This window comes from Cherax quadricarinatus, unplaced genomic scaffold (assembly GCF_038502225.1).
Source record: "Cherax quadricarinatus isolate ZL_2023a unplaced genomic scaffold, ASM3850222v1 Contig363, whole genome shotgun sequence".
Classification (NCBI taxonomy): Eukaryota; Metazoa; Arthropoda; class Malacostraca; order Decapoda; family Parastacidae; genus Cherax; species Cherax quadricarinatus.
Window position 1 is genome coordinate 138,441 of NW_027195389.1, and position 24,060 is coordinate 162,500.

General features: G+C 39.2%; 1 protein-coding gene across 1 annotated transcript in view; it reads left to right on the forward strand.

The window, feature by feature from the left end:
• The window catches only part of LOC128700453 (dynein axonemal heavy chain 12-like), a 112,580-nt gene that overhangs the window by 51,297 nt on the left and 37,223 nt on the right, over positions 1–24,060 (forward strand). Inside the window, exons 3-4 of the mRNA XM_070080373.1 lie at positions 18,264–18,392; positions 19,469–19,624. Of these exons, the coding sequence (XP_069936474.1) occupies positions 18,264–18,392; positions 19,469–19,624 (285 nt within the window). The remainder of the gene's footprint in view (positions 1–18,263; positions 18,393–19,468; positions 19,625–24,060) is intronic.

A 24,060-nucleotide genomic window follows, 5' to 3' on the forward strand; every position in this document is an offset into this window, starting at 1 on the left:
GCTGACTTAAAACCTCCTCGAGTGGGTACTGGAAAATTAGGGTTATTAAAACTCTTGTGGTTATTAGGCTGATAAATGGGTGGCTTAAACTTCTGAAATTTCTTATTCCTATTGGTGGGTGGAGAAAACTTACCATTATTAGTATGTGGGGTGTGGTAACTACTACCAAATTTTTGGTTAGCTAAAAATCTGTCACCCAGCTCTAAAGCATTATTAAAATCATCAAGATCCTTCTCCTCAAGATATGCCTTAAGGTCAGAAGGAACATTTCCCAAAAGATCCTCTAACAAAATTAAGGTAATTACACCTTCATAATTGCCTACCACCCCCTTTGAGCGACACCACCTATTTAGAAGTGACATCTTCTCCTTACCATATTCCACCAAAGACTGCCCTGACTGAAACTTTAGTCCTCTGAATTTCTGCCGGTACCTTTCCGGCAACATTTGATAAGCCAGTAAAACTACCTCTTTTAGCTTATGATAATCAGAAAAGGCAGATCCTTCTAAAGAACTAATAGCCTGTAACCCTTTACCAACTAATTGGGTTCTTGCTAATGTCGCCCATTCCTTTTCCGGCCAAACTTGGGATTTGGCCGTACTTTCAAATAACAGAAAAAACTGGTCTGGGTCTTTCTCTAGGAATTTGGGCACAAATTTTATGGCTTTATCCAAATGAAAAACATCTACCTTGTGTCTGTGTCTGGGTGAGAAGCAAGCTGCCTCTCTTTAGCTCTTTCTTGAGCCCTAAGCTCCTCTAAGGCTCTCTGTTCCTGGATCTTTGTGCGCTCAATCCTTAACCGTTCCTTTTCTTCTGCAACTAGGGCTAATTTCATTTGTAAAATTACTACTTCCTTATCCAGGTCCCTATCATGGGGATTTGATTCAATGTCACCTTCCAAATGCATGTCATCCTCAGAATTTTCACCAGTGTCAGCCATTTTGGGAAATAATAGCACCAAATCTTACTACCAGCCACAGAACTTACTGATATAAAATAATAAAGCACACAGCAAGGTACATATACTGAAGTAGTATATTCACAAGGAGTTGTCATGTGACTCCCTCAAATTAAACAGGATTGCACACAAAAAGAAAACCCTGGCAGAAAAAAAATAAGAGCTACTGCACCTGCAAAGGTAAATTATTCCCAGAAATTTAGGTGAGCATAACCCCCTAAAAATCAGCAAGATTGTACCTGCAAGGGTAAATTATGCACAAAATATCAAGTATTAATAACACCCTAAAAATCAACAATATGGTACAGAAAGGTAAATGATTTATAGAGTATTAATTAATAATAACACCCTAAAACCAGCAATATTATACAGAAAGGTAAATTATTCACAGGGTATTAGTTAATAACAACACCCTAAAAACCAGCAATGTTGCACACAAAAGTAAATTATTCACAGGGTATTAATTAATAATAACACCCAAAAAAACAGCAATGTTGCACACAAAAGTAAATTATTCACAGGGTATTAATTAATAATAACACCCTAAAAACCAGCAATGTTGCACACAAAAGTAAATTATTCACAGGGTATTAGTTAATAACAACACCCTAAAAACCAGCAATATTGCAAAGAAAGGTAAATTATTATTTTAGTGTGAGTGTTATAGTGAATGCTTCCTCTGACCAACCCAGTAAAGAATGATTATTGACTTTCCAGGTTGCAAACTTGAATTACCACATAAAATTTGATAATTCTCCCATATACAGGCCCCCATGTTATACAAAAAATGTGGGATAGCTGGGGGCTTGAGCCTGGTCTAAGGGGAAAGGTAAAAGTTACTCACATCTCAAGCCCAAACCGGCCACCCAGGGCTATCCCAGTCAAAACAGAAAGCGCTAAACTAGTATGTGTACTTAAAGGGGTCGGGTAACAGAGGGTTAGGCAAAAATCCCAATTAGGAAAATATATCTATTTAGTCACCATAACATAACATAACAGAAAAACCTTAATCCTAAATGCCCAAATGAGGGTACACAAGCAACAGCTGGCTTGAGGTCCAGCCACCATAACCACTATGCTTAGTCAGCGCCAGGCCCACTCTACTCCACCCCCAACCTCATTTCTTATTTCCTCACTCCTCCCACAGCACCATGACCATGTCAGAGCCTGGGTGAACATACAGGTAAGCCATATGTGAGCCTATGGCTTGAGTTGGATAAACAAAATGAGTGCACAACTACAAATTTATTTTAAATACACAGCATCTCCGACGCCAGCCTCTACACACCATGCTTACGTCCCGTGACTCCCCCAAACCACGCTTACTCCGCGTACCCAAACATCCTTGGAAAATAAATCATTAACAGAATTTCTTTATAATTACAGTTAGAGTACTTTACAGTACCCCCAAATGCACATTATCAATTATAAAATTATTTTTTACAACTATAATATTCAGACTATTATGGCACACTTCTCCACTATATGTACATTACGATGTCAAGCAGAACCCTACATAACACATTATTGATTCCATAAATTTTCCCACTGTGGACGTAAGGCTTATTGTCTATCGTTCGAAGCTAAGGACCTGTCACTAATAAGCCTTACCTCCATAGTGGGAAAATTTATGGAATCAATAATTGCTGAAGCAATTTGTAGCCATCTTGATAGGCAGTTCACTTATTACATGACCCAGCTTGTTTGTATGCAAAAACTCCTATAGTTGGTCCTTCAAACTGGATGCTGGCTGCATTGTGGTTCAGATTTCTTGTACTACATTGAACAAGTAAATTATGAGCCAAGGTCCTTCGTAAAAAGCTGTAAAACTAGTGTTTTTACAATATAAATGAAAATAAATGAGTCCCTCCAGACTCAATCCAGACTAGTGGCCACCACTAGCTATAGAAAACAGGAGTCGAGTCACCCATGAGGCACTCGCCCATCACCCATCACCCAACAGAAAATGGGGTTCGGCTCACCCACACTCAGGTGCACAAGAGCTTAGTCAGTGAAGATCAGATGTGTTGAGAAATGACATTACCAGTTAAGTTTAAAGACTTATACTTAACTTAAAAGGACAACTCATCACCTGCACAGCCGCCCCATGCAAACGAGGTCTAGAAGCTGTCGAAACCATCTCAACATGGGCTGTCAAGAAATATAATTTGTATGATTATAAATTACCCCTAGGGGGTGTTATGTCAGCATATTTCATAAACTGGTGGCTGACGATGTACGTACTTGTTTGGACTCAATGGTCCGCATATCACCGGGGTTTATGATAAGTGACTAACTCACGATTTTATACTCAATTGCACAGTCAATAGTAGTACATCACGAGTTAGAACACTTACCTGGGTATATGTATCTGACCCGTAATTATGCCCGGATATCCGTTGAGTTGATTGAAGAATAGTGTTCTTTGAAGAATGTCGCACTACACTCTGTTGAATCGCAACACTCGTTGTTACACTGTTCATCAATAATTGTTCACACAATATCACTAAGAAGTTGATCACACTTCTCTGTAAGTGTTTATCATGTTTTGTGAGACACTTTGTCCACACTAACGCACAGATCAGTGTTTTTTGTTGGTTATCCTGGCGTCAGTGTCACTCGTAGTAGAGTCAAAGTTAATCTGGCGACGCCACACCGCCCCAAGCCGTCACTGCCCTAGCACAAAAAAAGTTGACCTAGTACTCCTTGCTTCCTTGCCACTTCCTCGATGAAGCAAAGCAGAATGTTTGATTCTTGCTGTCTTAAGCATAGACAACAATGTCCACTATTTTTACCATGGTAATAAAGTGGGAGCAGGATTTTCCTTAATTGTCCTGCTAAGTAAGAGATGTACTGTCTCTTATAAAAATACACTTTGCAACACTGCCACAAGGAGCAGAGGTCACTTCACTACGTCGCATAGCATCTGTGATCAATTACTCACTGTAGCAGTAAACAAGACGCTCGTCCCTTCTGAGAGGGCTTGGCCCCTCAGGGCTGAAAGGGGCTGAAGGGGCTGAAAGGGCTGAAGGGGGCTGATACCCCCCTCCTGGAAAAAAATTCTCCACACTGGGGGGCGGCTGAGGTTCGCTGCAGGTGAACTATTCATCACTTAACATTAATTTGATTTTCTCACTCGCCACCACTGCTGCTTGTCTTTTCTGAACAGCTTTAGTCTGTGCGGTTTCTGGAGAATCACTAATTTTGTTTTCAACACTGTGTAATTCTAACGGCGCTAGTTTATTTATTGTCTGCTTATTCACTACATCTTTGTTTAAAGCATCAACTGTCCTGATGATTCCATTTGCATCAGGATATATGGTCACAATTTTTCCAAGGGGCCATTGGGATCTCGGACCATCATTGTCAATAATCACTATGTCACCAGGTCTTAAGGACTTATGATTTTCAGGAACACCAGCTCCATAGAAGTGTTCTCTCAATGATGTGAGATAGTCTTCTCGCCAAATTTTCTCCCAATGTTCAATCACTTTATTAAGGTGTTTGAATTTACTTCTGAGTTGCTCAGGTTCGAAATAAGTAGGATCCTCTATGATTTCTTTATCATTCATGGGAGGAACAGGTTCGAGCCTTCTGCCATGGAGTAAATGAGATGGACTTAACACTTCTAAATTGTCCAGATCATCGGTAACATAAGTTAGAGGTCTGTTGTTGACTCTATTTTCTATTTCAGTCACAACTGTATGGAATTCTTCTAAGTCGATTCTTTGACGATGAAGAGTCTTCCTTAAACAACGTTTTACAATGCCGATCATAATTTTATAAAATCCGCCGTGCCATGGAGATTTAGGAGGAATGTATCTCCAACGACATCTGCGTTGATTCAGCATCTGTTGTACTTCTGGTTGATCAAAGATCTTGCTTATATAAGCAGCACCAGCAACAAAGTTCGTTGCATTATCTGAAATCATCAGTCTGGGACATGCCCTTCTGGCTGCAAACCTTCTGAATAATTTGATAAAAGTTTCAGCAGACATGTCAGTGGCTACTTCTAGATGTACTGCTCTAGTTGTAGCACAAGTGAACAAACAGATGTACACCTTGATGAGAACTTTGTCAACTGTTTTGGTTAAAATTATTGGTCCAGTGTAATCTACACCTGTCACCTCAAACGGAGTGATATGACAAACTCTTTCAGAGGGATATGGAGGTGGACCTGGATACTGACATAATCGCATATCGTAGTGACGACAAGTAATACAGTCCTTTATTTGTTTTTTCACACTTTGTCGACCTTGAGGTATCCAGTAGGATTGTCGTATATGACAAAGTGTGTCAGCTACCCCACCATGTAACACGTTACTGTGGGCGTTTTGCACAATCAGTTTTGTTAGCCAATGATTCTTGGGGATCAATATTGGATGTATGGCTTCTTTAGGTAGTGAAGAATTATGAATTCTTCCTCGACATCTTGTAATCTTTTCTGAGTCGAGATAAAGTCCTAAAGAATTAATCATAACAGGTTTCTTTGGGGATTTATCTTGTGTTTCTAGAAATTTATATTCTGTAGAGAAAACGTCTTTCTGTATTAGTTTCACCCAGTATTTAATGGGTTCAAGACATTCATAATCAGGTTTTATTCCTTTAATGAATTCAAAGACAAGAGCTGTAACTCTTAATAGTTTACCCAAAGATGAGTATTTAGATCCATTGTGGCATGCAAAGAGTACGTAACCTTTATTCGGCGCATGGACACACCCTCATTTACAGGCTATCTCCCCCAACCAGCGAACCAGGTTGCTAAGAGTTGATGATGGGGCCCCATCGTTCAACTAGTGACCAGGTTCTAGCCAATAAGAAGGTGGGATTGACAATCGCAGAGGTTATGTGGATACCGCTCTCCTGTCTGCCCTTGTCATTCCCACTCTAGAGCTGGTTGAAGCACGGTGTGCTATCTTGTGGCTTCTATTTCTGCCTTGCTTACCGTGGAGTGCACTATATTTATCACTGTAAATAGTGTACATATTGCTGTTCTAAATTGGTGAAGGATAATATAAGTCTAAACTTTTTCTACTGTGTTTATTTGCTCCCATTACACCTGGGATAACAGGCCATTTGAAATCCTAGGTTGTAATATGGGTAGCCTGTCCGAGAGCTGAACTTAGAGAAACGGTTGAGCTTAGGGTGAAGCTTGTAGCAGGAACATTGTGTAGCTTGCTGTTTCGCTTCGCTTTACAAATTTTGCGTGTCAGTTGCTTATGATCAGCCTTGCTATTGTGTGATCGTTCAACAGCTCGCTACTAGCTTGTTCAGTGTGCTCGCTTCGCTACGGTCAATCTTGTGTGCAGTCGGCTTTGCTTGTATGCGTATTCTGCAATCGTACTGTGCATAGCTAAGCGTGTTCTGCAAATTAACGTGTTACGTTGGGGTATTCGTACTGTGCATAGCGAATAACTTATGCCACCTAGACGAGTCAGACGCCTGGTGTCGGCATATACTTTGCATAACCTACCTAAATTGTCTCTACAGCGTTGTTGGCAAATTGCTCGTTCCATTGGCATTCCCTATAAACGCACTCTTACAGCTGCGCAACTGCGTTCACTTATTGCTGACATACTTATTGAAGAAGAGATGGCACATCAAACTCCTCCCTCTACGGGAGCTAGGGCAAAAACTACTATGTTCTCGCAGGAGGAAGATGATATACCTACGGAGCAAAATGGTCAGTATAGTGCAGCTGGGTTGTCTCAGGGTGAATCAGCGTCGTTGGCACTTGAGCTGGCAAAAATCAATCTTGAGCAAACTAGGGAACAGAGAGCATTCGCAAGGGAAGAATTTGATAGGGAAAGAGAAAGGAGGCAGTTTTCGCATTCTGTAAACGATTTCAGTTTACAAAAAGCAGTACAGCTTGTTCCCCGCTTCAATGAGGCCGAACCAGAGCAATTTTTCGAAAGCTTCGAAAATCAGGCTCGAGCCTTGAGGTGGCCGGAACAGCACTGGGCAGCGTTGGTTCATACAGCATTATTGGGTAAGGCACAGGAATTTACGTCGGTATTAACTGACGCTGAATTCTCTGATTATCAAGTAGTGAAGACCACAGTGTTGGGAGCATATACATGTATCCCAGCTAAATATCGTAAGACCTTCAAATTGAACAGGCGGCAGCTTGGTCAATCCCTGGTGGACTTTGTGAGACAGCAAACCAAAGCTTTTACCAGCTGGTATAAAGCGAGTGGTGTCTCTAACTTTGAGGAGCTGGTGCAGCTTATTCTGATTGATAACCTGCTGGAGTCTGTGGGACCAGAGGTTCGTGTCTTTCTGCAGGATCGTGACTTAACCACTGCATTGGAGGCGGCCAGGTTGGCTGATACCTTCGAAACGAACCGCTCCTTGTCCGAGCGGTCCTGTCTCTCTTTTCAACAGTCTGGCGTGAGCAGAGATCGACAACATTGGAGAATGAAGTGCCAGCAGGAGGGAGAGCGTCTACGTCATCCAAATAAGTCACCTGGTGAGCCACGCTTCTCAACATATGGTCCCCCTGCGGAGAGGCAAACTACTTATGGAGCATCTCGACAACAATATCCAGAGAGGCACCAGCCAGAACGACACCACTTGCAACGTCATCAGGGAGTAAAGGGCAAGCCTGTCGTCTGCTTCAGATGCAATAAAGTAGGTCACATCAGTTCCAACTGCCCTCAAAAACCTCAACCCATCGGGAAAATCTCTAATATCCCTAGTAACATGTCCCCTAGAGAAGTAGAAAAAGGTATGGCCCCTTATTATTGCGAAAGTCTTATTTCCCTTCAGGAAAACTCAGAACCAACTAAAGTAAATACCTTTAGAGATACTGGAGCATATTGCTCACTTGTCAGAGAAGGAATATTACCCCTTTCAGAGAATACTTCCTTGAATTCCTCAGTTTTATTGGAAGCTTACGGAGGAGCTATATATTCAGTTCCTTTGCATAAAATTTATGTACAGTGCAAATATTACACTGGGTACTTGACTGTAGGTATCTCAAAAGGATTTCCCATGAAAAATGCCATGTTATTACTGGGTAATAACATTACTACTGTTACTTCGTGTCCTGAACCTATAATGATTAATGCTTCTCCAGTGTTGGCCATAACTCGGGCAACATCCCAAGGGTTGTCTGGGGAGAATGTTGACCTATCCTTGGACGACTCCGATCTCGGAATAGCCACGTTGTTTTATGAGACACACCGGCCGGAGTCTCGTAAATCAAGTGAACAGACCCCGATCAAGCCTTCCTATTCCCAGGTTGCAGGATTCCCAGATGTCTCTGTTTCCATGCCCGAGGGACTGTCCTTCCGGGAGGAACAACGAAAGGACCCTTCTTTAAAATTCGCTTTTGAGGCAGCCATGGGTAAATCCTCTTTGGGTCATCCAGTCAAGTATGAAGTTAAAAATGATTATTTGGTATGCACTGAGACTGGTAAGGAGATAGAGGGCCGGCAATTATACGACAGGTTAGTGGTTCCAACCAAGTATAGACCTCAGATATTAAATATAGCTCATAATACGTCATTAGGAGGTCACTTAGGAATTACAAAAACCTTGTATAGAATCACAAAAGAATTTTATTGGCCAAAATTAAAGAAAGATGTGAAGAATCATATTAGGTGTTGCCGAGAATGTCAGCAAGTTGGGAAACCTGGACATTCCATTAAACCTGCACCTCTCCAACCCATACCTGCTGATGGAGAACCTTTTGCAGATTTAATTATAGATTGTGTAGGTCCACTACCTAAGTCAAAGTCTGGAAATCAGTATTTATTTACAATTATGGATAAAGTAACCAGATATCCTGAAGCAATCCCTATGCGTAGTATCAATACTAAAGCTATTCTCAAAGCTTTAACAAAATTCATTTCTTGTTTTGGCATTCCTAAAACTATACAAAGTGATCAAGGTACTAACTTCACTGCCAAAGCATTTAGGGAAGTATTAACTAGGTTAGGGATAATTCACAACTTATCCACTGCCTATCACCCTCAGTCCCAAGGCGCCTTGGAAAGATTCCACCAAACATTAAAAACAATGATGAGAAGTTTTTGCATGCACTTTCCGACAGATTGGGATGAATCTCTACCGTTGTTGCTATTCTCAGTACGAGAGACGGTGCAAGAGTCTACAGGGTATAGTCCGTTTGAGCTGATCTTTGGGCACAATGTACGAGGTCACAATTACAGATGCTTACCCTCTTCCTCGTCTGGATGACGTAATTGACTTTGTGGGTAAGGCTACTTTTGTGTCCAAATTAGATCTCCTTAAAGGTTACTATCAGGTACCTTTGACAGATAAGGCGAAGGAAATCTCTGCCTTCGTAATTCCAGGAGGTCATTATCAGTATACAGTTACCCCCTTCGGAATGAAAAATTCCCCCTCTTCATTCCAGAAACTCATCCATCAGGCTATTAAAGGACTTGAAGGCACGGCAGCATACCTAGATGATATTGTTGTGGTGTCTGATACTTGGGATCAACACCTACTTAGACTTAAAGCTCTGTTTGAGACCTTTAAGAATTCCCAATTAACAGTTAATTTATCTAAATCTTCCTTTGGCCAGGCCACTATCACTTTTCTAGGCCATGAAGTAGGTAGTGGTAATGTTGCACCTAAACTTGCTAAAGTTCTTTCGATTAAAGATTATCCAGTTCCTCATGATAGGAAATCTCTTCAACGTTTCCTAGGCATGATAGGATTTTACAGAAGATTCTGTAAGAATTTCTCAGATATTGTAGCCCCTCTTACCTCTCTTACCAGTCATAAAGTTCCCTTTAATTGGACGTCAGATTGTAACACTGCTTTTAATAAAGCAAAAAGATTATTGTGCTCTGCACCCATTCTCCTGTCTCCAGACTTCTCCAAACCTTTTTCATTACAGGTTGATGCTTGTGAGTCTGGGGTTGGGGCGGTACTATTACAAATCGGGAACAAGGAGTTGCAGCCTGTAGCATACTTTTCAGCCAAGTTCCAGCCACATCAGAGAGCTTACTCTACCATTGAAAAAGAAGCCCTCGCGCTGGTACTGGCTTTGGAACATTTCGATGTTTATGTGGGCCAGACATCGCAGGTGGTCACAGTCTACAGTGATCACAACCCGTTAGTCTATCTCCAAGCCATGAAGAATCACAACACAAGGCTTATGCGTTGGACGCTCAGGCTGCAGCCCTACAATTTCAAAATTCAGTACATTGCCGGCAAAGAAAATGTGTTGGCAGACTCTTTGTCAAGAGTCTAGTTTAATATTTTATTTAGGTTAGGATGTATTTGTGGTAACCCCCCTTTCAAGCTCTTTTTTTTTATCCCCTGATGTGGGGTTTTTTTTTTAGTGAGGGGATACGGGCTACCGTCCGCTTGTATCTTGGACCTATGTTGGCCTATCTGACTGCTGTCTCACTCTGAGTTTAGGGTTTGGCTTTTGGTCACTAGGAAAGCTGAGCTCTATCTAAGAGTGGGATGGTGGAGAGGATAGGCGGTCCCATTATTTTGTGCCATGGCGGCACGGTTACCACTGGGAGGTGGCAGCCTAATCCTGAGCCTTCTCGGGGGTGGGGGTGTGGCATGCAAAGAGTACGTAACCTTTATTCGGCGCATGGACACACCCTCATTTACAGGCTATCTCCCCCAACCAGCGAACCAGGTTGCTAAGAGTTGATGATGGGGCCCCATCGTTCAACTAGTGACCAGGTTCTAGCCAATAAGAAGGTGGGATTGACAATCGCAGAGGTTATGTGGATACCGCTCTCCTGTCTGCCCTTGTCATTCCCACTCTAGAGCTGGTTGAAGCACGGTGTGCTATCTTGTGGCTTCTATTTCTGCCTTGCTTACCGTGGAGTGCACTATATTTATCACTGTAAATAGTGTACATATTGCTGTTCTAAATTGGTGAAGGATAATATAAGTCTAAACTTTTTCTACTGTGTTTATTTGCTCCCATTACACCTGGGATAACAGGCCATTTGAAATCCTAGGTTGTAATATCCATCAATGACTATTTCTGTTGTGGCTGCTGCAGTATTTACACAACTTATTTCTGCTGTGTTCAAGCAGACTGTTTCTTCTGGCATAATGTGAGCTTTTTGCTGAGGCCAGTTATTTTCATTAGAGAGCCAGTTCGGCCCGTGGAGCCATAATTTATTATCCACAAATTTCTTGAGTGGGACACCACGTGATAACATGTCAGCTGGATTCTCTTGGGTAGAGACGTGAAGAAAGAGATAATCTCTCTGCATCTCTTTTATTTCTGCTACTCTGTTCTGTACATAGACCAGCTTACTCTTATTATTTCTTAACCACTGGAGAACTGCTTCATTATCACTCCAGATCACGGTTTTCTCAATAGTGAGATGATCAAGTAATTTGTTGAGATAGACAGCTAATTTTGTACCTACATAGAGTGCTGTCAGTTCCAATTGTGGTACTGTTCTGACCTTCAAGGGTGCTACCCTGGCCTTTGAAGTAATTAGTGTACTTCCTTCAGCATTACTCATGTAAGCTACCGCGCCATAACCTCTGGTTGACGCATCACAGAACACATGTAATGTGTACTTGTTTCCCTCTTGACCTATTTGTCTGGGAAATGTAATTTGATGAAGTTGCTTAAACTCCCTGGATATTTCATCCCATGCTTGACTCATTTCTAGAGGCAAGTTCTCATCCCATCCAGTTTTGAGTTTCCATGCATCTTGCATAAGCATTTTACCCTTTATGGTAATTGGTGAGACGAGTCCTAGAGGATCAAAACATTGTGATACCTCTGACAGTAAACTACGTTTAGTGAGTGTACTGCATGATTTGTTGTTTATCTTTTTGAGACTCAAAGTATCTTCCTGTGTGTTCCAATTAAGTCCCAGCATATTGTTGCAATCAGGAATTTCAGTTTCAGGGAAATCTTCTTTGATAAGTTCCCTTAATTGCTTTGAATTTGTATTCCACATCCTTAGAGGCATGTTTGCTTCTTTCATCTCCTTGTTAGCTTCTCTATATAAGGATTTCAAATCCTTCTCTTTATTCACAGTACCTTGAAGATTGTCCACATAGAAACTTTTCTTTAAGATTTCTTTGAAGGGACTTTGAGATTTCTTCAAATGTGTATTTAGAGTAGCTTCTAGTAAGAATGGAGAGGATGTTGCACCAAATAATACTGATTTGAAACGATAAGTTTTCACGGGACTTTGAGGATCATGTGGATTTTCAGGCCACAAGAATCGAGTATAATCTATCTATTTCTTGTAGTCCTACTCTTAAGAAAGCTTTGGAAATATCAGCCGTGTAGGCATATGGGTTTGTGCGAAATTTCATAAGCACGTCTCCAAGCTTCTCAGATAGTGAGGGTCCGGTCATCAGACAGTCATTAAGACTTGCTACATCTTTATTTGCACGTGCGCTGCAATTATATACAACACGTAGTGGAGTGGTTTCAGAATCTTTTCTGACTCCATGGTGTGGGAGATAATGAGCGTTTGTCTTCAACTTATCTTCGACTATTTCCTCAATGAATTTATTGTCCAACTGTTCTTGTATGATATTATCATAGACAGTCAGTAGCTCTGGATTCTTCCTGAGCTCATGTATTTGTGCTTGCATCTGTCCGAAAGCCATGCGATAATTGCTAGGTAGATGTGGCGGATTTAATTTCCATGGTAACCTAACCCAATACTGTCCATCTTTATATTTGACAGTGTCCAAATATTGGCTATAAGTCTAAGACTCTTGTGGGCTTGGTTTATTTACATCAATACCTATCGCATCTAAATTCCACAACTTAACTGGTTCATTCATTTCTTCCAGTAATGATAATTTTTGCTGTGGTACATGATCAGCGGTTATTCTCGTAACTAGTACATTTTCCACTGAATCAATATCAGCTTCTTTCCCACTTTGAGAGGGAATGGGACCACATATCATGTGGCCTCCTGCTGTTTTCAGCAAGTGAACATCATGTTTACTTACTATATTTTGCACAAAACAGTTATAATAATCACTTCCAATGATTAAATCAATTGGACTAATTGTGTCCGTCTGTATGTCAGGACAGGCTAACTTGACCTTAGCTGCTTTCAGTGCTGCAACTGTTTCTTTTAATCCCTGGATCTGCACAGACTTAGGCAAATCATCTACTACCACAGCTTCTACTGTCTTTTTCCTGTTTCCTAGACCAACAGTGATTCTGGCTAGGTCATATGTCTGTTTACCAGAATTGTGGAAAAAACCAGCTATATCTAACTGTATTTTGGCATAGGGTTGTTTATTCAGTTTCTGCAACACTGTTCTTCTTATGAAGGACCTTTGTGAGCCTTGATCAAATAGTGTTAGCACATTGGTTTTGTGTAATTTATTATCTAACTCAACTCGAGCTATCGGGAGAGCAGTTGCTTTAAACTTATCTCTCACATTTAATGCTGTTGCTTGTTGACTTCCTGATTCTGTGGAAGTCTGCTGCTGTTCAGCAAAAGTATTTGGGCATAATGCTGTATGATGCATACCCTTGCATTTAAAACACTTCTTCAGTGAGCATTTTCCTCCCTTGTGTTCACCTAAACACTTGATGCACCTTTTCAGCTGATGAACACGTTGTTTACGTGCCTCCATTGATGTGTATTGAATACAATACTGTGCCCAATGTGTTCCATCACAAAGTACACATTTTGGAGTACGTTTATGTATGACAGTCTGTTTACTGTCTGTTGTATTCACAACTTGATAAATGCCTATATGGGATTTCCCATTATGTGGTTTAGTGGGAGTAGGTATACTCTTTTTATACTGAGTTGAAGGTTTATTATCCACTGGATTTGTGGATTTTTCGTCTTGTCTCGTTGCTTGCATGCATGAAACTATTGTTTGTAAACCATTGCTAATTTCTTCACAAGTGAAATAGCGTTTATTGAACATAATATTTAATCGTTCAATAGTTTGTGGTGACAACTTATCTTGTACAATACCACTGATAAACCAATCACATTGTCTTAGGTCATATTTAGCATCTAGAGATCTGAGACTATTGTCTAATGTAATTCTAAATGCCTGTAAGTCTGAAAAACAATGTTTGGGTGGCTTCAAGCTTGATATTAAGACTGCATGTCTAACTCTAGCCTTGTCAGCATCGAAGTAATTGTCTGCTAAGACACGTAAGGCTATTTGATAATTGCCTTTAACCACCGGAAATGACTTAATCAGTTCATAGGGCTCTCCCTTCACAAGACATTTAAGGTAATTGAACTTAGCAATCTCATCTATGTCAGTTCGTGAATTTACTATGGATTGAAAACCACTAATGAATTCTTCATAATTATGACCTTGGAAAATAGGTAATGACAATGTAGGTAAGCTTGGTAATGGGACACTTGTTGTTGTTACAGGTGTATCAGGTGTTTGACCACTAGTTACAGTAGGTCTCTGTGACAGAGTTTTGCGGCAGATAGCCTGTACTCCTGTCCACCTTAATTGTTGATCACTAAAAGTATCCAAAACATTTTTAATTTCATCCTCAGATGGATCTGATTCAAGAAATTTATTTTCATAATGTGTATAGTCTGAATTAATTATTTCCATACGTTGTGTAAATAATTCAAACTTGACCTCAAGATCATCAAAATCTATGTTTGTATCTTGAGTTAATCCTATACAGACTGAAATTAGATTTTCTAATTGTGTAATCTTAGTCTGTAAAGACTGAAACTGAGTTTTCAAACAAGCCATTTTAATGGTATATTGAAAATTCTAGCACCACACTTAGAGTGTTTAAAAAACACTGTACTGCTATAAACAGCTGAGTTTTTGTTATGATTAAGTCAGCAATAATCGAGTCAGACACTACTGACCCACTAAGCTTAACCTCAGGGTCAATGACCATGAAGGGTACACAGTACATGTGGCTGGTGTTTATGGCTTGAGTTTGCTGCGTCAGCCTGACCACGATGATTAATCGTAAATAACGATGTTATACACTTCATTCACTATACACTATAAATGTCACTCTATAACTGTAAATCACACGTGAATATTACTTACACATATATAAATTCCACTGTTAATATATTTGAAAGCTTACACTTTATATATAAGTTCCTTTAATATAACAGGTAGATCTATAAGAAACAAACTTTAACACAATCTTGTCTCTTAATTTCTGTCTATAAACATTATAAACACTATGTGTATATATACTCAGACAAACTGAACATCACTTGGGTTGTTGTTGTCTTGGTCAGCAATTTTCGAGATTGGAGCAGTGGGTGCCGGGTACCATCCCACGTTTTCTTGTTGGGTGAGTCACCCAGCTCCCGTTTTCTTTGGGTGAACGCTGGGTGAGCGCCCGTTTTCTTTTGGCTGCCCATTCTCTGTGATTGAGTCTGGAGGGACTCATTTATACTGATTTATATTGTAAAACACTAGTTTTACAGCTTTTTTCGAAGGACCTTGGCTCATAGGTTATTTGTACACTGTAGTACAACATATTTGGACCACAGTGTGGCCTTTATCCGGTTCGAGCACGACCAATTGTGTTGAGAAATGGCATTACCAGTTAAGTTTAAAGACTTATACTTAACTTAAAAGGACAACTCATCGCCTGCACATCTGCCCCTGCAAACGAGGTCTAGAAGCTGTCGAAACCATCTCAACATGGGCTGTCAAGAAATATAATTTGTATGATTATAAATTACCCCTAGGGGGTGTTATGTCAGCATATTTCATACACTGGTGGCTGACGATGTACGTACTTGTTTGGACTCAATGGTCCACATATCACCGGGGTTTATGATAAGTGACTAACTCACGATTTTATACTCAACTGCGCAGTCACTTACACTTACCTGGGTATATGTATCTGACCCGTAATTACGCCCGGATATCCGTTGAGTTGATTGAAGAATAGTGTTCTTTGAAGAATGTCGCACTACACTCTGTTGAATCGCAACACTCGTTGTTACACTGTTCGTCAATAATTGTTCACACAATATCACTAAGAAGTTGATCACACTTCTCTGTAAGTGTTTATCGTGTTTTGTGAGACACTTTGTCCACACTAACGCACAGATCAGTGTTCTTTGTTAGTTATCCTGGCATCAGTGTCACTCGTAGAAGAGTCAAAGTTAATCTGGCGACGCCACACCGCCCCAAGCCGTCACTGCCCTAGCACAAAAAAAGCTGACCTAGTACTCCTTGCTTCCTTGCCACTTCCTCGATGAAGCAAAGCAGAATGTTTGATTCTTGCTGTCTTAAGCATAGACAACAATGTCCACTATTTTTACCATGGTAATAAAGTGGGAGCAGGATTTTCCTTAATTGTCCTGCTAAGTAAGAGATGTACTGTCTCTTATAAAAATACACTTTGCAACACTGCCACAAGGAGCAGAGGTCACTTGACTACGTCGCATAGCATCTGTGATCAATTACTCACTGTAGCAGTAAACAAGACGCTCGCCTCTTCTGAGAGGGCTTGGCCCCTCAGGGCTGAAAGGGGCTGAAGGGGCTGAAAGGGCTGAAGGGGGCTGATACCCCCCTCCTGGAGAAAATTTCTCCACAAGATGGCACCCAGCTTGCTTGAATGTATATATATATATATATATATATATATATATATATATATATATATATATATATATATATATATATATATATGTATGTATATATATATATATATATATATATATATATATATATATATATATATATATATATATATATATATATATCTACACAGTGTTTATCAGTGGTTATAGTGTGTATATAGACACAAATTAAGAGACAAGACTGTGTCTTATGCTGTCTCTTATGTATAAAAGGAAGTTATATAAAGAGTAAGCTTTCATATATTAACAGTGACATTTATATATTTGTGTAAGAAATATACATGTGTGATATACAGTTATACAGCGACATTTATATAAATGTAGTGGATGAAGTGTATAACATCATTACTTATGGTGACTCAGCAGTGTTCCAAGCTGAGACCGCATCAACACAGGACAGCGGGCATCAAGGTCCAGTCATCTGTACCCTGTACCCTTCAAGGTCACTGACCCTGAGGCCACAGTTAGTGGGTCAGTAGATATTGCTGACACAAGCTCTCAGCTGTTATAGTAGTGTCGTGTGAAAACACTAAGTGTGGTGCTAGAATTATCAATATTCAAGTACAATGGCTTCCTTGAGTACCCAGTTTAACTCCTTACAGATTAAGATTACATAATTAGATCATCTAATTTCAGTCTGTGAAGGGTTAACTCAAGAACCAAACCTAGATTTTGATTATCTTGAGGCAAAACTGGAATTACTCAGCGTCTGGAAATAATTAATTCAGATTATACGAAATATAAAAGTGAATTCCTAGAATCAAATCCATCTATGAATTCTTCCTCGACATCTTATAATCATTTCTGAGTTGAGATAAAGTCCTAAAGAATTAATCATATCAGGTTTCTTTGGGGATTTATCTTGTGTTTCCAGCAAACAGATTATACTCGATTCTTGTGACCTGAAAATCCACATCCACAAGTCCCTCAATAAGCTAACTTCTGAACCATCGAAACAATCAAACAGCTTCCTTGAACAATATAATGAGCCATTCGGCAAACAGCAATAATGCTCGAAGCTGAAGTGAACAGCACAAAAATAAAAATGACCCTAACAGCAGACCTTCAACAGATCCTTCATCAAAAGCATAAAACTCCCATATTACTTAAATTGAGTTCAGCATTTACCAGTATCCCGACTACGACAGTGAGTAGATGCCAGAACAAATGTAGGTCGAGAGTTGAACTTGGGACCAGAGATGTAGTGTCTCCAAGACACACAACCTCTGAAAACGTCAAATATCACAAGGTTTAAATAATGCTCTGTGAACAACTACAGTTGCACAGAGTTACAAGACATATATCCCGGCTCACTATTGGAGACATATTCTATCAAAAACTCAAGCTGACAGAGCAGAGAAATAAGATGTTTCCTCAACAAGGAGCAACAAGAGACCTAAACAAAGCCTGCAGACTCGACATCAGGTGATTTGTACCTGACACGAACCGTTAAACAAGCGAGCAGGTAGTCTGCAAGTTTAGGCAACAAATCAACACTATTCAACAGCGAGCACAATGAGAAGTGTAGTTGTTACATCTTACCTATACATAAAAGCTAATATAATAAGTCAAATAATAATATAAAGCAAGAAATTTTAATTTTAGCTGTTAATGAACACATCAGCAATATAAAATTATTTGAATAAAATATATATACAAAATATTTACTGTGTTTTCTCTGAGGTCGCAATAGTAATTATGAGGCTTTTGAAAGATGATTATTTTATAATATTTTTCACCAGTTCCCAGTGTCGTTGCTACGTGGTGTTGAGAAGGTGTATGTAGACAGTCCTGGAGACGCACATCATGCACTACAGGAAGCCATCGCTATTGTTACCCGTCATGCCTCTCACTTACAGTTTGAAGTTGAGGTAATTTTCCTGAATCTTACATATACAGTTCATTCTCAATTTCATTGCCTAACAAAGACAGAAGAGACCTATTTATTATGCAGATTTTACCAACATGAAGCTTATCAAGTTCAGCTCAGTAGATCTCAAAATTCTGCATCTGTGTCATCCATGATATTGGTATTTTATACCATTTATCCCTACCTCTACAGTACTTGATAAACCCTTGCATAGGTGTATTGAAACCAAAAGTTCTGTTTGCTACACGAGCCTTTTCGATTAGCATAACTTTAACTGTCATCATTAGACCTTACGTAATCAAATATTTATACTGTTATAATGTTTAGATATTTTTTGTGCACTTTTTGAGAAGCCCATTTTTATTTAAATATAATTTTTGACAGTCTAGAACTTAAAACTTTTCTTTGCTAATAAAGGTATGTAATAAAATATTAATATATCTTTGATTAATAAATAAATCTCTTGATATTTGTAATGTAATATATTCACACAACTCTGCGAATAATTCAATACTATTTTATACAGTCACTCTGCATCAGAATGCTTTGATTAATTTTATTTCAGTTAACATCAGTTATCTCCTACCAATACAAGGCGACACAAAGATGGAAACACTTCATCACTCAATAGCTATTTTGATAGAAGTTCACAGACATCACAATTCATTTGATATAAACTGCAACATATACTTATAGAAATAATGATTATTAGTATTATTATTATTATTATTATTATTATTATTATTATTATTATTATTAATATTATCATCATTATCATTATTATTATTAATATGATATGGAGTCAAATGTCCTTTTGTTGTTGTGGTCGCTGTGTTAGTTTTCTAAGCTTAGCTTTTCCTCTTGGAGATGAGAGGTACAGTTCCTTCACTCTGAAGAAGGGACTGGGATGTTACAGTTGGGAGGGACATATGAAATGTGATGTCAACACACTTTTGGCAAGACTGCTGTTGATGAATGAGGGTGAATATGTTTCCTTTATTTTGTGCCAGCCTTTCTCTTTGGGAGACTGCTGGCAATAACAATGATGATAATAATAAAAATAATAATATGTTTCAGGAGGACGAGGAAGAGGCGGCAACATATCGCTTGCTTCATGGTCTGGGTATTTTCCACACTATTGTTAGTGAGAGAGGTCGTCACGGCCACCTTGCCTGGGCTAGTCCACCCACCTTCACCACTGTTGACCTTGCTCTTGCTGTCAGTGTTGTTACGGTAAGTTACTTCATTTCGTATATGGATTAATCAATAAGGTGGCAAATCAATTGTTGCATTATGTGTCGTGTTAAATCTAAATACTGTTAAACAGATAAATTAAGGGTACAAAATTTAGGAATAAATCCATAATGTGTTAGAATATTTAAACAGTATTCTGTAATTAAGTATTTTTTTAGTAAATTTAAGAGAGCGGCTATAAAATGTTACAAAATATAATAAGAGTGTCTATAATTTAATTAATAGTTAAACTAATTAAATATAATAAAATTTACATTCAGTAAGCCCTTGGCTTTAATGAACCTCGATTTAACGATATTCGGAAATAAGTCACTCTGTCTGACTTTTTTGGGTTATCCTAGGTTCTCTACACATATGCTGCTATGTATGATAATTCTATGTAACTGTATTGTGTATACCTGAATAAATTTACTTACTTACTTACTAGAACAAAATCTATTAGATACAGAATTGTCATTGTTACATCCACGGTAAAGCAATCTCATCTCTGTTCATCACAAATATAATAATCAGTCAACTACTCTTTATTATTAGTACGGTAACCAGAAGTGTTACTTTTAAAATTCACATATTGTATAAGATACAATGAGTGTGAGTGGCACAATGCATCTGAGAAGTGTAAACATTATTTGTTGCTTGTGTTTTTGTCTCTTTTGGCCACTTCATGCTCTTCACTCTCAATATATAATAGGCCTGGTGAGAGGCAGTAAACACACCTGAAACGAAGTGCTTGCAAGTAAAATAAAATTTGCATTATGTTAGTGCAGCAAAGTATAATAAACACTGATCAGTGAGACAGAAAATCCAATACTAGACACAAACAAGGAAAAATGAAGAGAACCCCAGTTGAAGGTCACAACACCAGACACAAACAAGGAAGAATGAAGAGGACCTCAGTTGAACGTCACGATATGTAGAGTACCATTTTTTCCACGTAGTTGTCTCATATAGGATTTTTTCTCTCAAATTAACACTATATACACATCTTAAGAAAGGCCTTCGTGATGGACCAGTCATTCAAGAAACCAGACTTACACTCCACTTTCTCGGATACACTGTGAATGCCTCCTGTTGTCATGGCGGGTTTGAGACAAGAATATACATACAGAAATTGAGGAATGAATGTAAAATATAATACAGCAAATAATTTATCTTTAGAAATAGGAAAATAAATAAATATTTTATATTTTCTTTTTACTTATTAACACATCGGCCATTTCCCACCAAGGCAGGGTGGCCAGAAATTTAAAAACTTTCATCATTCACTCCATCAGTCTTGCCAGAATCACGCTTACACTACAGTTATAAAACTGCAACATTAACACCCATCCTTCAGAGTGCAGACACTGTACTTCCGATCACCAGGAACCAAGTCTGGCCTACTGGTTTCCCTGAATCCTTTCATAAATGTTACCTTGTTTACACTCCAACAGCATGTCAAATCCTAAAAACCGTTTATCTCCATTTGCTCCTATCTAACACATTCACGTATGCTTGCTGGAAGTCCAAGCCCCTCGCACACAAAACCTCCATTAACCCCCTCCCTCCAACCTTTCCTACGCCGACCCCTACCTTGCCTTCCCTCCACTACAGAGTTATACATTCTCGAAGTCATTATATTTCGTTCCATCCTCTCTACATGACCAAACCATCTCAATATCCACTCAGCAGCCCTCTGGATAACAGTTTTGGTAATCCCACACCTCCTCCTAATCTCCAAATTAAGGATTCTCTGCATTATATTCACACCACACATTGCCCTCAGACATGACATCTCCATTGCCTCCAGCCTTCTTCTTGTTGCAACATTCACAGCCCATGCCTCACACCCATACAAGAGCGTTGGAATAACTATACTCTCATACATTCCCCTCTTTGTTTTCATGGATAAAGTTCTTTGTTTCCACAGACTCCTCAGTGCACCACTGAGCTTTTTCCCCTAGTCAATTCTATGATTCACCTCATAATTCATAGACCCATCTGCTGACAAGTCCACTCCCAAATATCTGAATATATTCACCTCCTTCATACTCTCTTCCTCCAATGTGATATCCAATCTTCATTTTCCTATTATTTTTGTTGTCCTTATCACCTTACTGTTTCCTATGTTCACTTTTAATTTTCTTCCTTTACATACCCCACCAAACTCTTCCATCATCCTCTGCAGCTTCTCTTTAGAATCTCCCAAAAACTCTCATCAGCAAAGAGCAACTGTGACAACTACCACTTTGTGTTAGATTCTTCTTAACCCCACACCTCTTACCAACACCCGAGCATTCACTTCTCTTACAACTCCATCTATAAATATATTGAACAACTATGGTGACATCACACATCCCCGTCTAAGGCCTACTTTTACTGGGAAAAAATCTCCCTCTGTCCAACATACTCTAACCTGAGCCTCACTATCCTCGTAAAGACTCTTCACTATTTTCAATAACCTACATTCTATTACATATATTTACAACATTTGCCACATTGCCCCCTTATCCACCCTATCATACCCCTTTTCTAAATCCATAAATGCCACAAAAATCTCTTTACTCTTATCTATATACTGTTCATCTATATGTTTCACTGCAAATACTTGATCTACACACCCCCTACTCTACCTAAAACCTCCTTGTTCATCTGCTATCCTTGTTCATCTGCTATCCTTGTTCATCTGCTATCCCTGTTCATCTGCTCTCCATCTTACTCTTAATTCTTTCAATAATAACTCTACCATACACTTTACCAGATATACTCAACAGGCTTATTCCCCTAAATTTTTTAAACTATCTTTTGTCCCCTTTGCCTTTATACAAAGAAACTATGCATGCTCTCTGCCCATCACTAGGTACCTTTCACTCTTCCATGCATTTATTAAACAAAAACACTAACCACTACGAAACTATAGCCCCTCTTGCTTTTAACATTTCTATCTTTATCCCATCAATCCCAGCTGCTTTAACCCCTTTCATTTTACCCGCTGCCTCACGACCTTCCCCCACACTCACAACTGGCTCTTCCTCACTCCTGCAAGATGCTATTCTTCCTTGCCCTATACATGAAATCACAGCTTCCCTGTCTTCATCAACATTTAACAATTCCTCAGAATATCCCCTCCATCTTACCAATACCTCTAACTCTCCATTTAATAACGTTCCTCTCTTATTTTTAACTAACAAATCCATTTGTTCCCTAGCCTTTCTCAACTTATTAATTTCACTCCAAAAATTTTTCTTATTTTCAACAAAATTTGTTGATAACATTTCACTCACTCTCATTTGCTCTCTTCTTATATTGCTTCACCACTCTTTTAACCTCTCTTTATCTCCCCATACTCCTCCTTCTTTGCATCACTTCTGCTTTGTAAAAATCTCTCATATGCTAACTTTTTTTTTCCCTTACTACTCTCTTTACATCATCATTCCACCAATCACTCTTCTTCCCTCCCACACCCACTTTCCTGTAACCACAAACTTCTGCTTAACACTGTAACACTATATTCTTAAACTTATCCCATACATCTTCTACTCCAGTGCCTGTATTCTCACCAGCCCATCTGTCCTCTAACAGTTGTTTAAATCTTACCCTAACTGCTTCCTCCTTTAGTTTATAAATCTTCACCTTACTTGCTGCTTCCATTTTCCTTGTATCACATCTACATGTACATTCTGAAGTCTTCCCAACGGTCTTTTATCTACCAATACGAAGTCTGACAAACTATTGCCATTACTCCTTATATTATATCTTGTGTACTTATTTATCCTCTTTTTCTTAAAATATGTATTACCTATAACCAAACTCCTTTCTATACAAAATTTAATAAAATGCTCCCCATTATCATTTACGCCTGGCATCTCAAACTTACCTACCACAACCTCTCTAAATTCTCCTACTTTAGTATTTTGGTCCCCTACCGCAATTACTCTCTCACATGGCTAAAAAAGATCCTACACACTCGCTTAACATCTCCCAAAATCTCTCTCTCTTCTTTACACTCCTCTCTTCTCCAGGTGCATGACCCAGTTTTTGCATCCGACCCTTATTTTAATCCACATAAACCTTGAATTTATACATTTACACTCTCTCTTCTCTCTCTCTAGCTGATCCTTCAACATTGTTGCTACCCCTTCCTTAGTTCTAATTCTCTCCAATACTCCTGACTTAATCCCATTTATTTATCCCCACTGAAACTCCCCCTCCCCTTTCAGCTTTGTTTTCCTTAGGGCCAGGACATCCAACTCTTTCCATTCATAACATTAGGCTAATTTCATTCTACTCCCTGTTTTGTGTGCTAGTACAACAAGCAGTATATTATATTATTGTACCCACGAACAAATGCTATTGATCAATAACAACACTGCGACTAGCCAAGGAGTCGAACCCATGCTGCTTTGGCCCGCCTCATGATGGGCGAAAACTCATGA